Consider the following 17,813-nt stretch of genomic DNA (forward strand, 5'->3'; position numbering starts at 1 on the left):
TGCGCGCTCCCGGAGAGTCATGTCAAGAGAAGCAAACATGAGCAAGTGAGCAGGCAAAACAACCTGTTGATCCAAATTCGAGCTGGAACCTGTTAAGAAATGAGAGCCGTCCTGGTCTGGAAAGAAACAACACGTCAGCATTGGTGAGCGTACTTGCGTTGCGTTTGCGTCATCGTCATTATCGGGCGGGATGCGAAGCCGCTCGATAAGCAACAGCGGTTGCTATGCCAACCGCTGCTAAGCCAGCTAGCTACTATAGTGTTAGCACAGAGACTTTCTCTGTCAAATGACACATACCAAGTCACTAAATCACAATTGTTCACTGCCTGCGAATGCTAGTTTATACATTGTGTTTTATGTGACATAACAAGTAGACTTTTATTCAATGCTAATAATGAGAGGTTAGCATGTTGGTGTGTAAGGCAAGTTAGCAACCTAAGGTTCGCGGGCCAGATCCGGACCTCCTAACATTTTAAACATTTTTCCCTTCATGACCTATATTGCATAGAAGGTCATACTTGTTAACTCATTGAAGAACTCGTGGCAGCGTTGAAACAGACTTGTCTGAGCTTTTCAGATGGAGCCAATGCAAGTAATAACGAATGTAAGTGTTAGTGTTTTCATGCCATTCATCCATCCATCCATTCATCCATCCAGCCATCCAGCCATCCAGCCATCCAGCCATCCATCCTCTGTACCGCTTATCCGAACCGGGGTCACAAATTGCCCGCATGTGTGAGTGCGGATGGTTGTTGGTCTCTGGGGCTGGGCAACCAGTTCAGGGTGTCCCCGATGACTGCTAAGATAGGCTCTGTGGCTGGATGGGATGGATTTCTAATTGCATAGCTGAATTTCCTTGCTACATGTGAACAATAAATTGCTCCAAACATTGTTGTAATGTTGTTTCCATTTGTTGCACTCTTGCGTTTTAGAAGCAAAGTGTATCTTTTGAACTCTTTTCAGTACGACTTTTCCTTGCAGTGTTTACGACCTTGCCTTCAAGCCAGATGGCACCCAACTAATAGTGGCAGCAGGCCTCCATGTTCTGGTAGGATACTTTTTACATACTTTTTGTTGAACACATCCTAACTGTTCCTACTTTTTCTACTTGTAAAGTCTTTCCAAACTGAGTGTCATGCTATCTCATTCTGAACTCAAAAACATAATTCATGCTTATGTCTCCTCACATCTAAATAAACAAAGCACTTCTGATTCAGCTTTCAAAAGTGCTCTCTCAACAAAGTGCATTTATATGAAGCATGACTTTGCAGCAATGTTTTCTCTCTCTCATTGCCAAATGGTGTGTTTTTGTAGGTTTATGACACAACAGACGGAACAATTATTCAGCCTTTAAAAGGACACAAAGATGTAGTCTACTGCGTTGCTTATGCAAAGGATGGTAATGAACTCATTTTCCTTTTGTGATCTTTTTTTCTTATCTGTCTGCCTCTATTGTCTTGCTAACTGCATTTTTCCGCAGGAAAAAGATTTGCCTCTGGCTCAGCTGACAAGAGCATAATAATATGGACATCTAAACTGGAGGGTATTTTAAAGTACACGTAAGTATGACTACTTCAAAACAGTATAATGACCCTTTCACACATTAAAAAAAGTGACTTTTATGTCTTTTCCGGTAGACACTACGATTCCATCCAGTGTGTTGCCTACAACCCAGTTACTCACCAACTCGCATCCTGTTCCTCGGGTGACTTTGGTTAGTGTGTGTTGAGTTGATGTCCACTCTGGGCTTCTTTCAAGACGTTCTATAACTTTGTCTTTTTATTTTAAGAGCGTCACAATACTCATTTTCCGTCATAGGCCTTTGGTCGCCGGAGCAAAAGTCGGTGAACAAACACAAAGTGAGCAGCAAAATAACATGTTGCGGGTGAGTGAACGCGGTTTTTGCTGCTAGCTTGAATGAAGCGCGTCTACATTGAAGTTATTTAAGGGCTTCTCTTCAAAACAGGTGGACCAACGATGGGCAATACCTTGCTCTCGGTATGATGAATGGAGTGGTGAGCATTCGGAACAAGAACGGCGAGGAAAAAGTCAAGATAGACCGCTCGGGAAGCTCGTCCGCTCCAGTCTGGTCCATTGCTTGGAACCCCTCCAAGTTAGTATCGTTGTTGTATCGGATGAAAATGAAGTCACACTTGCAGCCTAAAATTCAAGACAGGGGTGAGGTTCTATATTTGGCCAATAGGTAGCAGCAGATATTCGTGGATGTTTGAAGGCAGCACATGGCGACTGAGCCATGTTGAGAATGTCAGAGTCAGAGTCAGAGTTGCGACATCAGTGATGAGAAGTTGCAATTGCTTGCTTATCGTTTGTTTGGACATAATACAACTGGACACTGTCTTTAAATTGAGCTTTTTAAAACATCCATCTTCGCCACACTGCAGCTTCAGGGTCAGAAACCTTTTGGGATGCCAAGAGCTGCGTCTGGAATATTAAAGTTGCACATTTATCCTTTAATAATATGCTATTATTAGTATTGATGAATGATATCCATCTTTACAAAGATAATGATTTAATTTTCAACAACGGTTTAATAAAGTCAAAAACAGCCAAACATCGACAAGCGACACTTGACATCTCTAAATATTTGCATGTGTTTTCATTTTCAAATGATCACACATTATGAGAAGATCACACAGTCTGATCACTTGTAAGCTATTTTTAGAGCAGCCACGCGAGCTACTCGTGTGCTCCTTGGGGGCGACCCAGACACCGGCATAGAATCTTTTCCTTAGCACAAGTTGTTTGGACGACTCGGTGCCTCAATGTATTGATTGCATATTAGCATAATAGAAAGATGTACTGTAACACAAATATCCGGTGTACTTTTACTAACATATTTTCTGTGCTGTTTCTCGAGGGATGAGCAACATGACATTCTGGCCGTGGCTGACTGGGGTCAGAAGCTTTCCTTCTATCAACTCAGTGGAAAGCAGGTGACGGACCCAAGTAGCATGACTTTACCAATTGTCATTAGCAATAAAAGTTTCATCAGTGCTTAAGAAAGGTTGTCAATTATCTTGTATGGGGAAAAAAACGCATCGAGGCTAAATGGCATTTTAGCTAACCACCGCTACTGTACTGTAGAAAAGTCCAAAATCATGCAGTTACCTGATTTCCTGTCCAATTGGAATAGCTGCGGTGTGTTTGGGTGCATTTGAGCTGGCCCCACTATGATTTCATGGCCCCTTGCTGTCTCGCCTTGCTCCTAAACACCCCCCCCCCCCCCAGGCAGCGCCGTAATTGAACACAAGTATGCACTGTTCGTTACTCTGCACTATGCCACGGGCTCATATACTGCCGTTGGCCTACTTATTTATTAATATATTGGTTTTTTTCACTGAACATTCAGTTTTGATTACAAAGCTCTCAATTGTGTGCAGTGAATAAGAATCATCTGTGGGTTGTCAGGCTGATTTTCTTTTGTTTGTTTGTTTTACCCTCACAGAGGAGAAACAGATGTGTAGAGGTGTGGAATTAATGCTGAGCTGTGCGTGTGGACTTTGAACATTAAGATTGAAGCGACTTCAAACAAATATGCACTTTCTTATTTTTGTCCATCTAGCACTCTTGTCAGTTTATTTTTTTTAAGCAACTCTTAAAAGGATATTTGTATGTAGTGTTGACTTTGAATGTTCCTGGCCCAGATGGTGGGAAACGTTGGCCTGGGGCCCGAGCAATAAATCAAAGGCAGGCGACCACCTTTTTCAAATGTTGTTCTTGTCTTTTGTTGTTTGTGTCAGATTGGAAAAGACAGGACTCTGTCCTACGACCCGTGCTGCGTCAGTTACTTCTCCAAGGGCGAGTACATTGTCATGGGCGGCTCTGACAAACAGGCATCCCTCTACACCAAAGACGGCGTGCGACTGGGCGTCATTGGAGAGCAGAATTCCAGGGTGTGCACCTGCCGGGTCAAGCCTGACTCCAATTTTATGGTGAGGTGGTGAATCAGTAACTGCAAATTGAGCATTTAAAAATAAGAGACAGGCGAGAATGTGTGAAAGTGACACAACAACACCAGTTCAAATGACACCGCTCCATTTGAAGACAGTGGTTTTATTTTATTCTAACACTTTCACAGCTTTCTTTCTGCTGTATTTAGGTGCTAGCGATGTGGCACTCAGGAGCGAAGTGAGAGCTGAAACTTTCAGTGTAGATGTTCCAATCACAGGAACACTCCCACTCTTGCAGTCTTTTCTTGGAGGTGTTAATTAGATGCGCTGCTACATTGTTGTTTCTTCCATAGGTGATGGGTTGCCAAGATGGGACTATCGCCTGCTACCAGCTCAACTTCAGTACAGTTCACGGCCTCTACAAGGATCGCTATGCTTATCGAGACAACATGACTGATGTCATCGTCCAGCACCTCATCACCGAAGGAAAAGGTGAGCTTTTGCTCTTGCGACCATAATAATAACGACACTAGTTCCTTATGTCAGCTTTGTGACTCACGTGGTTTCTATTTTTACCAGGGTAAACTCTAAATGTGGGTGATCTAAAAGTACCATGATGCATATTGAACTCTGTCTGTCTGTCCGTCTTGAGCTGTTTTTTTTTTTTTGTGGAATGGGTTGACTTGTCCTCTTAAAAAATATATACGTATTTGTAATCACCATTACATTGTCATTTGTCACGCTTATTGCCATTATCAATTATTTAGTATTGATATTAAAGTCTTGAAACTTCTATTTAAATCTCGCTCTCTCTTGCTCTCTGTTCTTTTTCTTCTTCAGTGAGGATTAAGTGCGGTGAGCTGGTGAAGAAAATCGCCATCTACAAAAACCGCCTGGCCATCCAGCTTCCCGAGAAGATCATCATCTACGAGCTTTTCTCCGACGACTCTGCGGACATGCGCTATCGCATCAAAGAGAAAATCTGCAAGAAGTTTGAATGCAACTTGCTGGTGGTCTGCTCCAATCACATTGTCCTGTGTCAGGTTTGCAACTTTTTTGCAACATTTTTGTGATTAACTGTGAGCAAGCGTTCAGAAATCCAACGCGCCTCGAGGGGAAAACACAGCATGGTGTGTTTCGCTAATGTGGTTTGTAAATATTGTCCAGGCCTTGTCTCACTCCTCTTAACACTGCTAAACCACAAAAAGTACGTCACAAGTCAAGGAAAAAGGACCACATGAAGCAGAGCCAGCATGTGCCTCTGTTTCTTGTCTCTGTGTGTGTTTGACAGACACTGTTGGAGAGGAGAAGCTGCCATAACACATAGGTTACTTCCTTTTAAATCATTCGCATCGTCCTCAAACACGCATGCTTGCGTTTGATCCTTCAGACAGCTTTTAGACACTCCAAATGGGCTGTTTTTATATAGGATGTCGGCCTCTGCGTCAAAGCAAATCTTTGTTTATCTTTCCAGCGTCCTGTTTGTACTCTTGTTTTAATAAAAGAGCAGTCGGCCGAGATTTGTTAGGTGTTGATGAATACTTCCCTCCAAAAAAGATGCTTAAAGGAAATAAGGCAGGTGATTTACACGCTGTGACACGATATCAAGTGAAGCACTTTGAGCTGATGTGTTTTCCAGGAGAAGAGGCTTCAGTGTCTGTCCTTCTCCAGCGTCAAAGAAAAAGAATGGCTCATGGAGTCGCTCATCCGCTACATCAAAGTGATCGGCGGGCCGCCCGGCCGAGAAGGCCTTCTGGTGGGCTTAAAAAACGGAGCTGTGAGTATTTCCAGATTTTTGAAACAAAGTAAACCATACGTGGATACGTGGATAATATGCTTGTGTAAGTGCGGTTTCCATCAAACATCATGTCGAGTTGTTCCAGTGATCGGGGAGTTGACAAACATGAATCATTGCCGATCGCTATGATTTAGTAGACTTTTTTGGAACTCTTTCTTCTATATAAGAATGTCTCTCTAGTGAGTAGGGAACAAGTGAATAATTGCAAATCAAGCAACTTATTCCTTCCTGCCTAATCATGACAAAGTGAATTTTAGCAGCTGTACTATCTCTAGTAGAGGTAGCAACATATTGACCCGTTCAGTCAACTCTGCACAGCACAATATGGCCCTAATGGACCGTGGGATTTTGGTCATTTTGGGGGGATTTTTTCCTTCACATTGCCAGTTGTATTTATCCAGCAACTCAAACATGCACTGATGTTTTGCTCGAATTGCCATCTGTCTGTTTCCCCTGTAGATCTTAAAGATTTTTGTGGACAACCCATTTCCCATCACACTACTGAAGTTGACAACGTCAGTGCGATGCCTGGACGTGAGCGCCTCGCGAAAAAAGCTGGCCGTGGTGGACGAACATAATACTCTCCTCGTCTACGACATTATCAGCAAAGAACTGCTTTTTCAGGTCAGCAAGTCACGCCCTGGCTGTTTCATTCACATTCATTTGCGTCGTGTAGTGGAGCTTTCATATAAGGTCTTCACACCCCGGTTTCAAATGGCATGTTTTTGTGAGGTGGAAAAAAAACATAACTAGGATCCCGACTGATATCTTTAAACAGTGACATCTCACCAATGAGGTGAAAACTTTGTGCAAATAATGACTTGTAGACAATTTTCAAGAAAAGCCTATTAAAAAGAACATCTGAACTTTATTTCGGGTGCACAGTTGTGTGCTGACTCCCAATGAACCCAAGTTTGAATGTGATTGGTGAAGGTGCACTCTGACTAGGCAGCTGAAAAGCAAAGCAATTAACAGAGTTAACGGTATTTTTGTATTTTACCGGCCCTCTCGTAAACCTTTTTTTCCCCTAATTGAGTCGTACAGATAATAGGTCACATTAATGGAAGAAAGGACTCCTTATGGTCTCTTTTGCATCACAAAAGCTGGTGTTTGAACAGGGGTGTGTAGACTTTAGATCTGCTGTGTGTGATTGTTTTTATGCTCGTTTTTTTGTGTTTGAAGCACGTTGTTTTGCTTTCCCTGCAGGAGCCTAACGCTAACAGTGTGGCCTGGAACACCCAATGTGAGGCGATGCTGTGTTTCTCCGGCAACGGCTACCTTAACATCAAGGCCAGCAACTTCCCCGTACACCAGCAGAAGATGCAAGGCTTCATGGTGGGCTTCAATGGCTCCAAAATCTTCTGTCTCCACGTCTATTCTATGTCCGCCGTGGAGGTCCCTCAGGTGGGTGTGTCAGCGTGGCACTGATTGCAGATACAGAGAGCTCGCTGTTTTTTTTTCTTAAATCCCCAAAGCCCAAACCATCTCTGTATGAGGTGATTTTAAGAATTAGAGGAGCGTAATCTTCACTTGAACACACGCAGAGTCCAATGCGAACCACCACATGACTCTTGTTATCTCACGCAGTTGGGATGACGCATTTTTTATTTTCTCATGCTCCCCACAGTCTGCACCCATGTACCAGTACCTGGAGAGGAAGATGTTTAAGGAGGCCCACCAAATCGCCTGTTTAGGTGTGACAGACAGCGATTGGAGAGATTTGGCCACAGAAGCTCTGGAGGGCCTTGATTTTGACATTGCCAAGAAGGCAAGTTACCCACTGTCAACATTGAAGGAATTCTACTCAATATTTATCCATGCTTGGCAGGGAATGGAGCGAAGCTAGTTTATTCAAGTGCAGTCGGTTTATTTTGAAGCAACTTTTTTCACCAATCTTAAATGTATTTTAAGGCACCTAGCAACCTAATTGCTGTTAGTAAGCAGTCAACATGAATGGTACCAATTTTACGTTGTGTTCTGGAGGACAAAGAAGACTGCTGGTAGGCAATCACGTCAGTCAGTGGGGCGGAACACCGCAGAAAAACATGGCGCCTGTTTTTTATGTTGTACATATTGGATACTTTTGATGTGAGGTATGTGCTTCTAAACTGCAAATAATTTGCAGGGGTGGCCGTGTCTAACTCAATTAAAAATGAGAACGAATGAAAAATGCTGGGAACATGACGAGATTTACGGCATACAACAAAAACTCCTGTGTCTTTTCTGCGTTGACTGTTTTGCAAAAGGGTGGGAAAACCGTGTCAATCCAATGAGAATGGGTTAGCACATTTGCATGAGGTGTCTTCTGCTCTGCTGAGACGGAAAACTCTAACTGGTCCAAAGCTGAGTTGAGGAGGAGTCATTGCATGTTGAGTATGTTTGCTTTATTTGTCCCCAATATTTTTTAAAGCTTAAACCTCAACCTAATAATTAATTGCAATACATTTTTTGGACCCACAGGTTATGGGTCGCGGACCCTGACGGGTTCCCAAACCACACTTTGAAAGCCACTGATATTTGTGCGCTTGTGTGTGTGTGTGTGTGTGTGTGTGTGTGTGTGTGTGTAGCAGCAGGCAACATGTAATTCCCTCCTCCGTTACACAGGCCTTCATTAGAATACAAGACCTACGCTACCTGGAGCTCATCAACAGTATTGAGGTAAAACACTTTTATTTGATCCAGTTCATTGTGTGGTTTGGTATTTTGCCAAAGTGGAAACAGAAACACGGCAACACAAGGAAGCACAATCAAATTCTTTGCATCATAATGCGCATGAACTTTGCAGTCAATGTAGATTTCTTTGTGTAGTTAATTGTGATGACGTGCACTTGACAAGTTGAATCAACTTGAATGGAATGAGTTCAAGTGTGTGTCTCTGCAAAGGACATCATTGTTTGTGTCATCTAATTTGCAGGCGAGAAAGATGAGGGGCGAGAACGACAACGACCTGTTCCTGGCCGACATCTACGCCTACCAGGGGAAATTCCACGAGGCGGCCAAACTCTACAAGCGGAGCGGTCAGGAACCCAAAGCTTTGGGCATGTACACTGACCTGCGCATGTTCGACTATGCCAAGGTGATGAAATCAGTGATCGGCCCAAAAGACAAACACGCAAGCTGATGTTCACGTGCGCTGTTTTGCCACCTTGAAGCTCTTTTTACGACCTGTCGTCTCCTCATAAATCAGCCTCCGCAAATCATGCAAACAGCACATGGCAAGCTCACAGCATGCTTTTCTTAGACGTGCATTCCTTCATAGCACAAAGCTAACCTCCACACTCAGTTTGAATTGGAAATGGAGCATCTGCTTTTACATGAATTCTTTGGAGGTCGGTCGGCGTTGGCAAAAACAAGCGAATGCTTTTTTCCTGTTTACGTACATGAGATGTCTTTGATCAGCGGCGGCACATTTGTATTGGCTGAGCCCCGACGACTCGCTCGTGTGTCAGATTGTGTGATGTGTGTTTGAAGTAGCTGCTGTATATTTATGCGGCTGTGCGGCCATCTGCTCCCAGAGGCTGTATATTTTGGTTAGGACGCACGGCGGAACCGGAGGGACTCCAGTTGTCTCCTTTCTCCGACTTGACCTTCACGTGTCCGTCTTGAGTGGGATAAAGCATCTGTGTGTCAACAGTCAGGGAAATGATTATTGTTGAGCCACTTTTTTGTTGCTTAATTGTATTCCTTGTGATTTTGGTTACATAAAAAAAAAAAAAGAAAAGGTTTGGTCTAATAATTCATTCAGTGACTTGATATCCCAATGCTTCTTTGCGTGTTTCTTTCCCCAATGCAGGATTATGTCGGGGCGGCAGACCCAAAGACGTCGCGCATCCTCATGGCCAAGCAGGCCGACTGGGCCAAGTGCAGCAAGGAGCCTCAAGCGGCGGCAGAGATGTACATCTCAGCTGGAGAGAATCTCAAAGCCATTGATGTTTTAGGAGAGAATGGCTGGGCAGACATGTAAGGTGTCTTTACAAAACACATTTTTATACACACTTTAAGCCAATGAGTCAGTGCTTAGAAGAACGTCATGTGACAAAGACTTTTAACAAACATCGGACAAACATAGCCGGAAACTTCAAGCCAAGTGGTTTGCGTAGGCACCCAACTGTGAGCGAGTAAATCGAGATCTATTTAGAAGCCAATATATAGGTTTAATCGACACAATGCTATTTTATCTCTTGAGAAGTGTGAAACAGAATATAAAAAAAAAAGGTCATTCATTTCAACATATTCCATTCCATTATTCATCCCACCTCCTGTCTCTCACGCTTTCCCTCAGAATTCAGTCTTTTGCTGAAATGTATAATGCGCTAGCCAATTTAGCAGCTTTTTTTTTTTTTTTTTTTAAACTCAGGATTTATCTCTCCATTAGCTTTCGCACATACACGCAGAGCATAGTAAATGGAAGCGTTTCCATTTGCGGGTCCCATCAAGTCGGCTCGGCCACTCGTCATCGTCGGGCGGCTGCAAAGCCAGACGGTGATTCCGGCTCATTTTTCTGAGCCCTGAAATGACGACGTGCATGTGCATCGCCGTGCCCTTCCTCTCATCCCCTTCTTTCTCCTTTCATCCAGGCTGATAGACTTGGCTCGTAAGCTGGACAAAGCTGAGCGAGAACCACTGGCAAAATGCGCTTTCTATTTTAAGAAGCTGAAGCACCACGGCTATGCCTCGGAGACTTATTCCAAGATGGGGGACTTGCAGGCCCTGGTGCAGCTACACGTGGAAACGCAGCATTGGGACGAGGTCTGGCACTTTTCTTCTCACCTGCTCAGCTCATCACTGCGTACATAAATCGTCTTTAGCCAGGCACCGACATCAGTTGATGCTATAAACTGCCGCATACAATGACAACTGTATGGTCATGGCTCTTGGAAAAGTAAGCAGAATTTTAATAACATAAGCCTAATTACCATATAAGCTGCCACAAACGCTCCTGAGTTTGTCATCCGGCCCACGTTATGATTAGAAAAGCACAAAGCGTACTAGTACACCCAATGAGTATCATATTCCAGCTTTTTTTGTGCTCCAATCTCGTTCCACAAGTGCATACGACGCTGTTGAGACGAGACAAAAAGTTTCCATTCCTTATCATGATGTGTTGGAACAGGGGATGACAAAAAGAGAATCGCTCATGTTTTCCATAAGCAGGGTTTTATTATTTGATCCCCCAGTGAAAAGAAGGAAGGAGCTACTGAATATCTCCAACCCTTAGCCTGACAGGCATACTTGGTCTTGGCACAGCAGACCACCATGGCTATCCTCATTTGTGTTTCCTTGCAAGACATTTCCATTCATTAGTTGCTGTCAGTGCATACAAAACGTCATTCAAACGGTCCAAGTGGTACATTTACAATCCTGATAAATTGAGCATGAAATCCACTCACTCACTTGACATGCTTTTTTCCCAGCTCCCATAATTTCCCATTAATAATATAAACAAATTGCCTTAAAAAGCATTTTTTCCCCCTCTGCTGTGTGACCCCACCTCGATTTGCCGGTATTCTTTATTGTCAGAGTGAATTATATAAGAGTAAATAAAGAATAAAGAAGACATACCAGGTTCAAGACGAGGCTCTTTCCCCATACCAGTGATCAGGGTCACTTAAATAATTTTTAAAAGCACGTTTTCCAAACTCTTGTTTTTGCGCTGTATGCTGTTTTTAGCTAGCTCCATCTTTTTCTTTAATTTTTAAATGCCTTTAACAAATGTACTTTTTATAATATGAAGCACATCGAAACACCTTGTGTATGAAATGCTCTGGTCTGCATTTCCTCTGTCCACCTCTCAAATGAGCACTGTTGTTGTTTTTCCTCTCAGGCCTTCTCACTGGCAGAGAAGCATCCCCAGTTTAAAAATGACGTCTTTGTGCCTTACGCTCAATGGTTGGCTGAGAACGACCGATTTGAGGAAGCGCAAAAAGGTGAGTTTGTGCCTTGCTTCCTTAAGTGGAAACGTGACAAATCCACTATTCCCGTACGTTTCCCTTTGTGGCCGTGTAACGTGAAACAGTGTGTGTTTACACATAAGCAGCCACAAAGCCCCAGCAGCTCTGGAGAGTTTTCATAACTCTATACAAAATGATGCGCGTCCACCGGAGAATATGATCCTCTTTGCTGAAGCTGAGCAGAAGTGAGCTGCGCCGCCTGGTTGCTGAGCGGCATATATGCATGTCTGCTTCTCATCAGCGGGCCTCTGAAGCAGCTCTGATGATGATTACCAACCGTAGCCATCTTTGTAATCAGCTCATAGATTTGGAATTGTGATCTCAGCAGGCATAGTTCCTCTGCGACATAATCTTCCCGCGCTGTCTCCCTGTGAGCTACACGTACATGCCTGAGCAGGTCTGATTATTGGGGAGCCTGCTGGCAGTCCCACGCTTTGTATTTTGGATCAACTCAAGCTTTTATTCAAGCTTCTTTGCTCACTGTGTGTTATTTCAGCGAGTCGATCGACTGTCATAACATTGACGGGGACCAGTCCGTAGATGACAATAATGAGTCGACCTGCTGCAACCACTTTTCGCTTTTTCGGCCCAGAAAAATGTTGGTGTTGTCATCTTTGGGGTTTTTTGGAGAGACAATTTTCAGACCCCTTCGTAATCCGACTGTCAATTAAACAGAATTATCCCGTGGCGCCTTGAATTCCATCGCAATTAAAACATTCCCCAATTTCAGGGAGAAACAAAGTTGTAGTTTTTTCAGAATAGGACTTGTAGTCTTTTGTTGTTAACAAAATGGCGTGGATGGAAGAACTAAATCGTTGGGGTTGTGTGATCTACTTGTTGGACTATGAAATAACACATCTGTCTATCTGCCCCCCCCCCCCCCCCCCTCCAGTTGTGCTATTCCGGGCACGGTTGCTGGTGGGCCGCAGTCCGTCAAGCTGCTTCTAATTACACCCCGATAGCAGCACTAACAATAGCGCGTGCGCACGTGTTGACGCCTTTCAAGTACATTTGCCTGTGCCAAATTCCTTTGCACTGAGATGAGAGCGCTGCTGGCACTTGCGCTGCAAAACAACGCAAAAGGCTCCTTGCCCCTGTTAAAGACCTCAAGGATGAAGAAAGAAATAATCTTGACATGGGTGAAATTAGCTACTTGAATGTAGCACTAACGTTGCCGTCTTCTGTCATTCGCTAGCATTTCACAAGGCCGGGCGACAGAACGAAGCTGTCAGAGTGTTGGAGCAGCTTACCCAGAACGCAGTTTTGGAGAGGAGGTTCGATGATGCCGGCTATTATTACTGGATGCTCTCCATGCAGTGTCTTGACATTGCCAGAGGTGAGGCCTGGAACGGCATCTCTCTTTTGCCTTCGCTCTCTAAAGTCGACATTGATTGGTCTCCGACAGAAAATGAAGATCAGCGAGAGGAAATGCTGAAAAAGTTTGAACATTTCCAGACTCTTGCAGAGCTCTACCATGTCTACCACCCTATTCAGCGCTACACGGTAAGAACATACAGGACTTTGCCTGCTGCCTGGACTGGAGTCTAGTTTTTTTTTTGCTCTTCTGCAAATCCGCTGCCAGCCAATCCTCTCATACTACGATGAGATGCAAGACAAGTTCTGTATCAAATAATGGCATAATGATGCGAGCTATTCATTCAATAGTGTTTATTATTGGAGTTTGGCTTGGTACTCTACTGAATTTTACTTTTGGACTGTTAGGTGAAAAAGCTCATTTTCTGCCTTGGCTACAAGCTGTGCGGTTGTTCATGACGCCAAAGCCTCCAGCCTTCCACACCTCTTCCAACATTTCATGGTGGCCTGACTTGTCACCGTTAGTTTTGTTGTTACAGCTTTGTGCTTGGCTGTGATCACACTCCGGCATTATTGCTGTGATTTGGGCCAGTGACCTGATACTCAGCTTTAGTGATAAAGCGAATGCCAGACTTGTCTTTCATTTGCTTCCCTGGTGTTGTTGTTTTTTTCTTTTTCCTTCAGGATGAGCCCTTCAGTTCCCTCATGCCAGAGACGCTGTTCAATATCTGCAGGTTCCTCCTGAGCAACCTCCCCAAGGACAACCCACCACCGGGTATCTTTAAAGTGTATCCTTCCCGTCGATAAAGCACCGAAGGTGGCTCGTCTCCCTCGGGATCATTGCATTGACGCGACAGTTGCATGTGGCTGAATATGAATAATAATACAGTCTAACAGTTTATAGAGGTGGAATGAAAAAACAGGACTTTGCAGTCTCATTGTAAAATAGCAAGAGCCCCCCGCAGCTGCAACTCCTTGACCTGCCATGGCGTCTCCTTGAACGCCGCTTTCAACAATCCGTCTGCGTGTCAATACAGATAAGCGGCGCGATGTGGACCCTCAGGCGTGCATCGGCAGGCGTTCGCTCGCCCTCAAATAACACATTTGGATTGGCGGATGGTGTATGCTTGACATCTGACCACTTGTTTTTTTTTCCTTGACCTGCTTCCAAGTAATACCTTGTACGCTTTAGCCAAGCAAAGTCGAAAACTGGGCGCCTATAAGTTGGCCAGGCTTTGCTACGAGAAGCTCCAGAAGCTGTACATTCCGTCTCGCTTTCAGGAGTGCATAGAGCTGGACAGCCTCACCATTCGGGCCAAACCTTTCCACGACAGCGAGGTTTGTTCCACAGCACGTATACGACACACACACACTTTACATTCACATCCTTCACGATGTGCTCTGAGGCAGCGTTCAAACTTGTTTGCTCATTTAGTGAGACATTTTCTTTTGTTTTCCTTCCACTAAAGGAACTGACGGAAGCCCTGATGTGTTACCGCTGCTCCAACAAACCGCTGTTGAACAACCAGGGGACAGCGTGCGTCAACTGCAAGCAGCCTTTTATTTATTCAGCCTCGTCGTATGGTGAGCAAAACTGTAGCACACCACACACACACACACACACACACACACACACACACACACACACAGACAGCACCTTGGGCTTTTAGTCGTATATCAGCGGCAGAGTGGAGCCATCTTCACAAGAGGCCTCATTCGTTTGTGGCTTGGAAAGCGTCTTAAAGTCAAAAGATCTGGATCCGGATCTGAGGGGATGAAGACAGAACAATAACTTTTGATCATATTTGGCCATTATGTCACCTTTTTTCCAAAAGAATTTGCTGACCCCGCGGTTAAAACGATGAAGTCCCTGTTATGTGCCTTTGTGAACTCGATGAAAACACAGCAGAAAGACCCTTTGAACAAAGAAGTCCTTCTTAGTTCTCTAAATTTCCCCGTTGTGATTCTCCTCTGTTTATTGTTAGTTGCTTAGCAAACATTTCTCATACTGTGTAGCTTTCCCGGAGATAAAAGTCCAAGACATCATAAAAATAAAATAAAATAATCAGTTCATTGTTAAAACTTAATACACTTTATTCCAAAAACCAACACGTCACATCTAGTTTTCAGGATCGGGAGGCAATATTCAGCAGAGAGCACATTGATTACCAAATATAGCGTATTGCCAATAAATCGTTCTTTATGTAGCCAAGCCACTTTTTGGTGCTGCCGTGTCTCTGGTGTGCTGCACTCTCTGCCCAAGTGCCTGGCCCCTCCCCCTCACACACACACACACACACACACACACACACACACACACAGGACGGCAAAGTGCAGCTCACTTCTCCCGCCTCACACTCACTTGGCTGGGAGAAAATGTGAGAGAAACATTTTTTTTTTTTTTTATTCTGAGGCAAGCTGTGTCTTTGTAAAACAATCTTTGGCTACATTTACACTGTAGGGGATGATTGCCCAATTTGGATAGTTTCTTAATTACAATCTTTTTATGTAGTTCTTCTCAGTCCAAAACCAAATGCAACTTGTAATGTGAACGGAATGCGTTTAGAAAGTGCATAAAAACATCTTGGGACTTTGACATGAAAAGAATCAGATGCCTGTCACATTGGGCAAAAAAGATCGCGCGGCCTTAACTCCAGACTTGACGGCGCCATGACAATCACATTCTCGCAGAAAAAGTGTGCTACAACCTTTTGACTCCATTTAAGTTGCATCTGTTGTGAATGTTGCCATTCAGTTCCTTTTTGTAGAACTGCAAGTTGCACAAAAGAGCAATTGAAAAGGTCAAATGAAGTTCACCTGAATCTGGCAAAGGTGCCCTTACTATCTCTTTGTGATTCGTGTGTGATGTGTGCAAACAAAGGATGGCGCCATCTGTGGCTTTTTAACATCACGACTGGTTGTGTGCGCAGAGGTGCTGCCGCTGGTGCAGTTCTACCTGGAGGAAGGCATCAGCGATGAGGAAGCCGTGTCTCTTATCGACCTGGAAGTTCCTCACACGGAGCAGACGGATGCACAGTGGCAGCATATGGACAACGGTACCCCAAATATATCATTTCGGGAGCTACTCTTAACGCAAGGCAGCGCTCGCCTCTGTCACTGGTTCGGACGTGGCCTGGATTGTGCGGCGCTAGTTAAGATGTTGCCGCTAAGTCATCTTAGCTGTGGAGCTAATAGGGTTAGCATGTCTCATCTTAATGACACTAACCCTCTGAGAGCCGCAAGCGCAGCCCAAGCGGCGAGATTAACCTGCATTAGCCGACAGACGCTCAAGGGCACCGAAGCACTCTGTTGTTGGCAATGACACAAACAACTGATGTGGCATTTTCAACACTTAAGCTCTTTAAGTAGAGAGCGCTGGGATTTTACAATGTAGGGGTAATTACAAGAAAATGTGCTGGAAGACAGTGTTACTCTTTGACAAATGTACCGCTCCGTCCCCAAGTAATTGGACGGCGACACTTTTTGTGATTTTGCCTTCTGATATCGTCACGATGGTCCTGAAATAAAATAAACTTGAGTTGTCGTTAAGTGTAGTGTGTACTTTGAATTTGAGTACTTCTCCAAAAATATGGAATTACCGTTTGTTAAAGTGCCTTCATTTTCAGGGGCTCAAAATTCTTGGAACAAATAGCAACTACAACCGTAATTCCTCGTCGTTATATAAAAATGTTTTGAGTCCTTGGCCATCACTAATAGCTTTGCCAGGCCTTCACCGCAGCCTGTGCCGCTCCTAAGCGTGTGCTGTGCACTTTCAGATGCGCAGGTGTTAAAGATGGATGACGGTTTGGATGATGCCGAGGAAGACCCGTTCACACCCAAAATGATCTTCGAGGTAAGAAGGACCAAGGTCGTTGTGTCCGTCCGTCCTTTTGCTGCCAGCTGGCGAGGCGAAAGGACCATCACTGAGGTCGGATGTGTTTCCTCCAAACAGCAGGGCGGCTCCAACTTTGTCCCCGTCAAGGTGAATCGCTCTGTGCTGCGCTCCATGAGCAGGAGGGACGTCCTGATCAAGCGCTGGCCGGCGCCGCTCAAATGGGAGTACTTCCGCTCGCTGCTTCCTGACGTCAGCATCACCATGTGTCCCACCTGCTTTAAGGTACATGCTTCTTCAGTCAATGAAATAAATCCTCAAGTAAAGTCCATGTGTAAAAGTAATGTCCAGTATTTGGTTTCTCAATGTGCCTCCAATTTCTTTCGTTAGGTTGTGTTGATGCGCTTGCGCTTTTGTTCCTTGGCAGATGTTCCACAGCGAAGACTACGAGCTTCTGGTGCTCCAGCACAACTGCTGTCCGTTCTGTCGCAGGCCCATCGACGAACCAAACTGATGGACGGGCTTCACGATATCAGCTGTTTGTCTCAACGTCGCTACCGTGGCGTCATCAGATATGTATTTTATTTGCTGTATATTGCTTCCCATTCATGGAGGATGACCCACCTGTCGATTTCTCCTGAGCGCTCAACTAGCCGCTTATGGGTTGCGATGAATTTCAAATTTAAATCCCTGTGGATTGTGTCACTTTAAAAGAGTCGCCTAAAAGATGGCACATTTTTTTTTTTTTTTTTACTTCCATTTGTCAGACCTGCAAATCCGCATGTTTGTATTCTCAAACTGTAGCATATGTTTTTTAAAATATTAGTGTCATTTGTTTTTTAGTCATGAGAACTTATTTTTATACTCTTATCAATAAACAACAGTTTGCAAAAAGAGAGATCGAGAGGTCTCAAAGTCATTGCATCACTTTGAATATGAAAGAATGATTGAAAAGATGAAACTCAAGATGTTTCCCATCATAAAAGCATGAAGAAAAAATCAGATCG

At 44.1% G+C, this 17,813-nt stretch overlaps 1 protein-coding gene across 1 annotated transcript; it reads left to right on the top strand.

Moving 5' to 3' along the window:
* The first annotated feature begins 1 nt into the window (after position 1).
* On the top strand, positions 2-17,706 carry ift122 (intraflagellar transport 122 homolog (Chlamydomonas)). The gene is made up of 29 exons (XM_061302185.1): positions 2-143; positions 982-1,048; positions 1,315-1,399; positions 1,481-1,559; positions 1,638-1,714; positions 1,819-1,885; positions 1,967-2,113; positions 2,879-2,954; positions 3,762-3,953; positions 4,265-4,403; positions 4,752-4,954; positions 5,551-5,688; positions 6,169-6,333; positions 6,916-7,113; positions 7,337-7,477; positions 8,314-8,367; positions 8,624-8,785; positions 9,503-9,669; positions 10,287-10,458; positions 11,534-11,636; positions 12,856-12,996; positions 13,066-13,163; positions 13,659-13,762; positions 14,147-14,312; positions 14,444-14,558; positions 15,905-16,030; positions 16,751-16,827; positions 16,927-17,091; positions 17,234-17,706. The coding sequence occupies exons 1-29, from the start codon at positions 100-102 to the stop codon at positions 17,318-17,320; spliced, it is 3,555 nt and encodes a 1,184-aa protein (XP_061158169.1). The 5' UTR covers positions 2-99; the 3' UTR covers positions 17,321-17,706.
* Positions 17,707-17,813: the final 107 nt, after the last annotated feature.

The sequence above is a fragment of the Syngnathus typhle genome, linkage group LG2 (assembly GCF_033458585.1).
Source record: "Syngnathus typhle isolate RoL2023-S1 ecotype Sweden linkage group LG2, RoL_Styp_1.0, whole genome shotgun sequence".
Lineage (NCBI taxonomy): Eukaryota > Metazoa > Chordata > Actinopteri > Syngnathiformes > Syngnathidae > Syngnathus > Syngnathus typhle.

What these genes read in the sequence shown, in the direction of transcription:
- ift122 (XM_061302185.1), top strand. Translation starts at nt 100, where the DNA reads ATGAGAGCCGTCCTGGTCTGGAAAGAAACAACACGTCAGCATTG. An exon ending in CAGCAGGCCTCCATGTTCTG is followed by an intron (nt 1,049 to 1,314) that starts GTAGGATACTTT and finishes GTGTTTTTGTAG; the next exon opens with GTTTATGACACAACAGACGG. An exon ending in GAGGGTATTTTAAAGTACAC is followed by an intron (nt 1,560 to 1,637) that starts GTAAGTATGACT and finishes CTTTTCCGGTAG; the next exon opens with ACACTACGATTCCATCCAGT.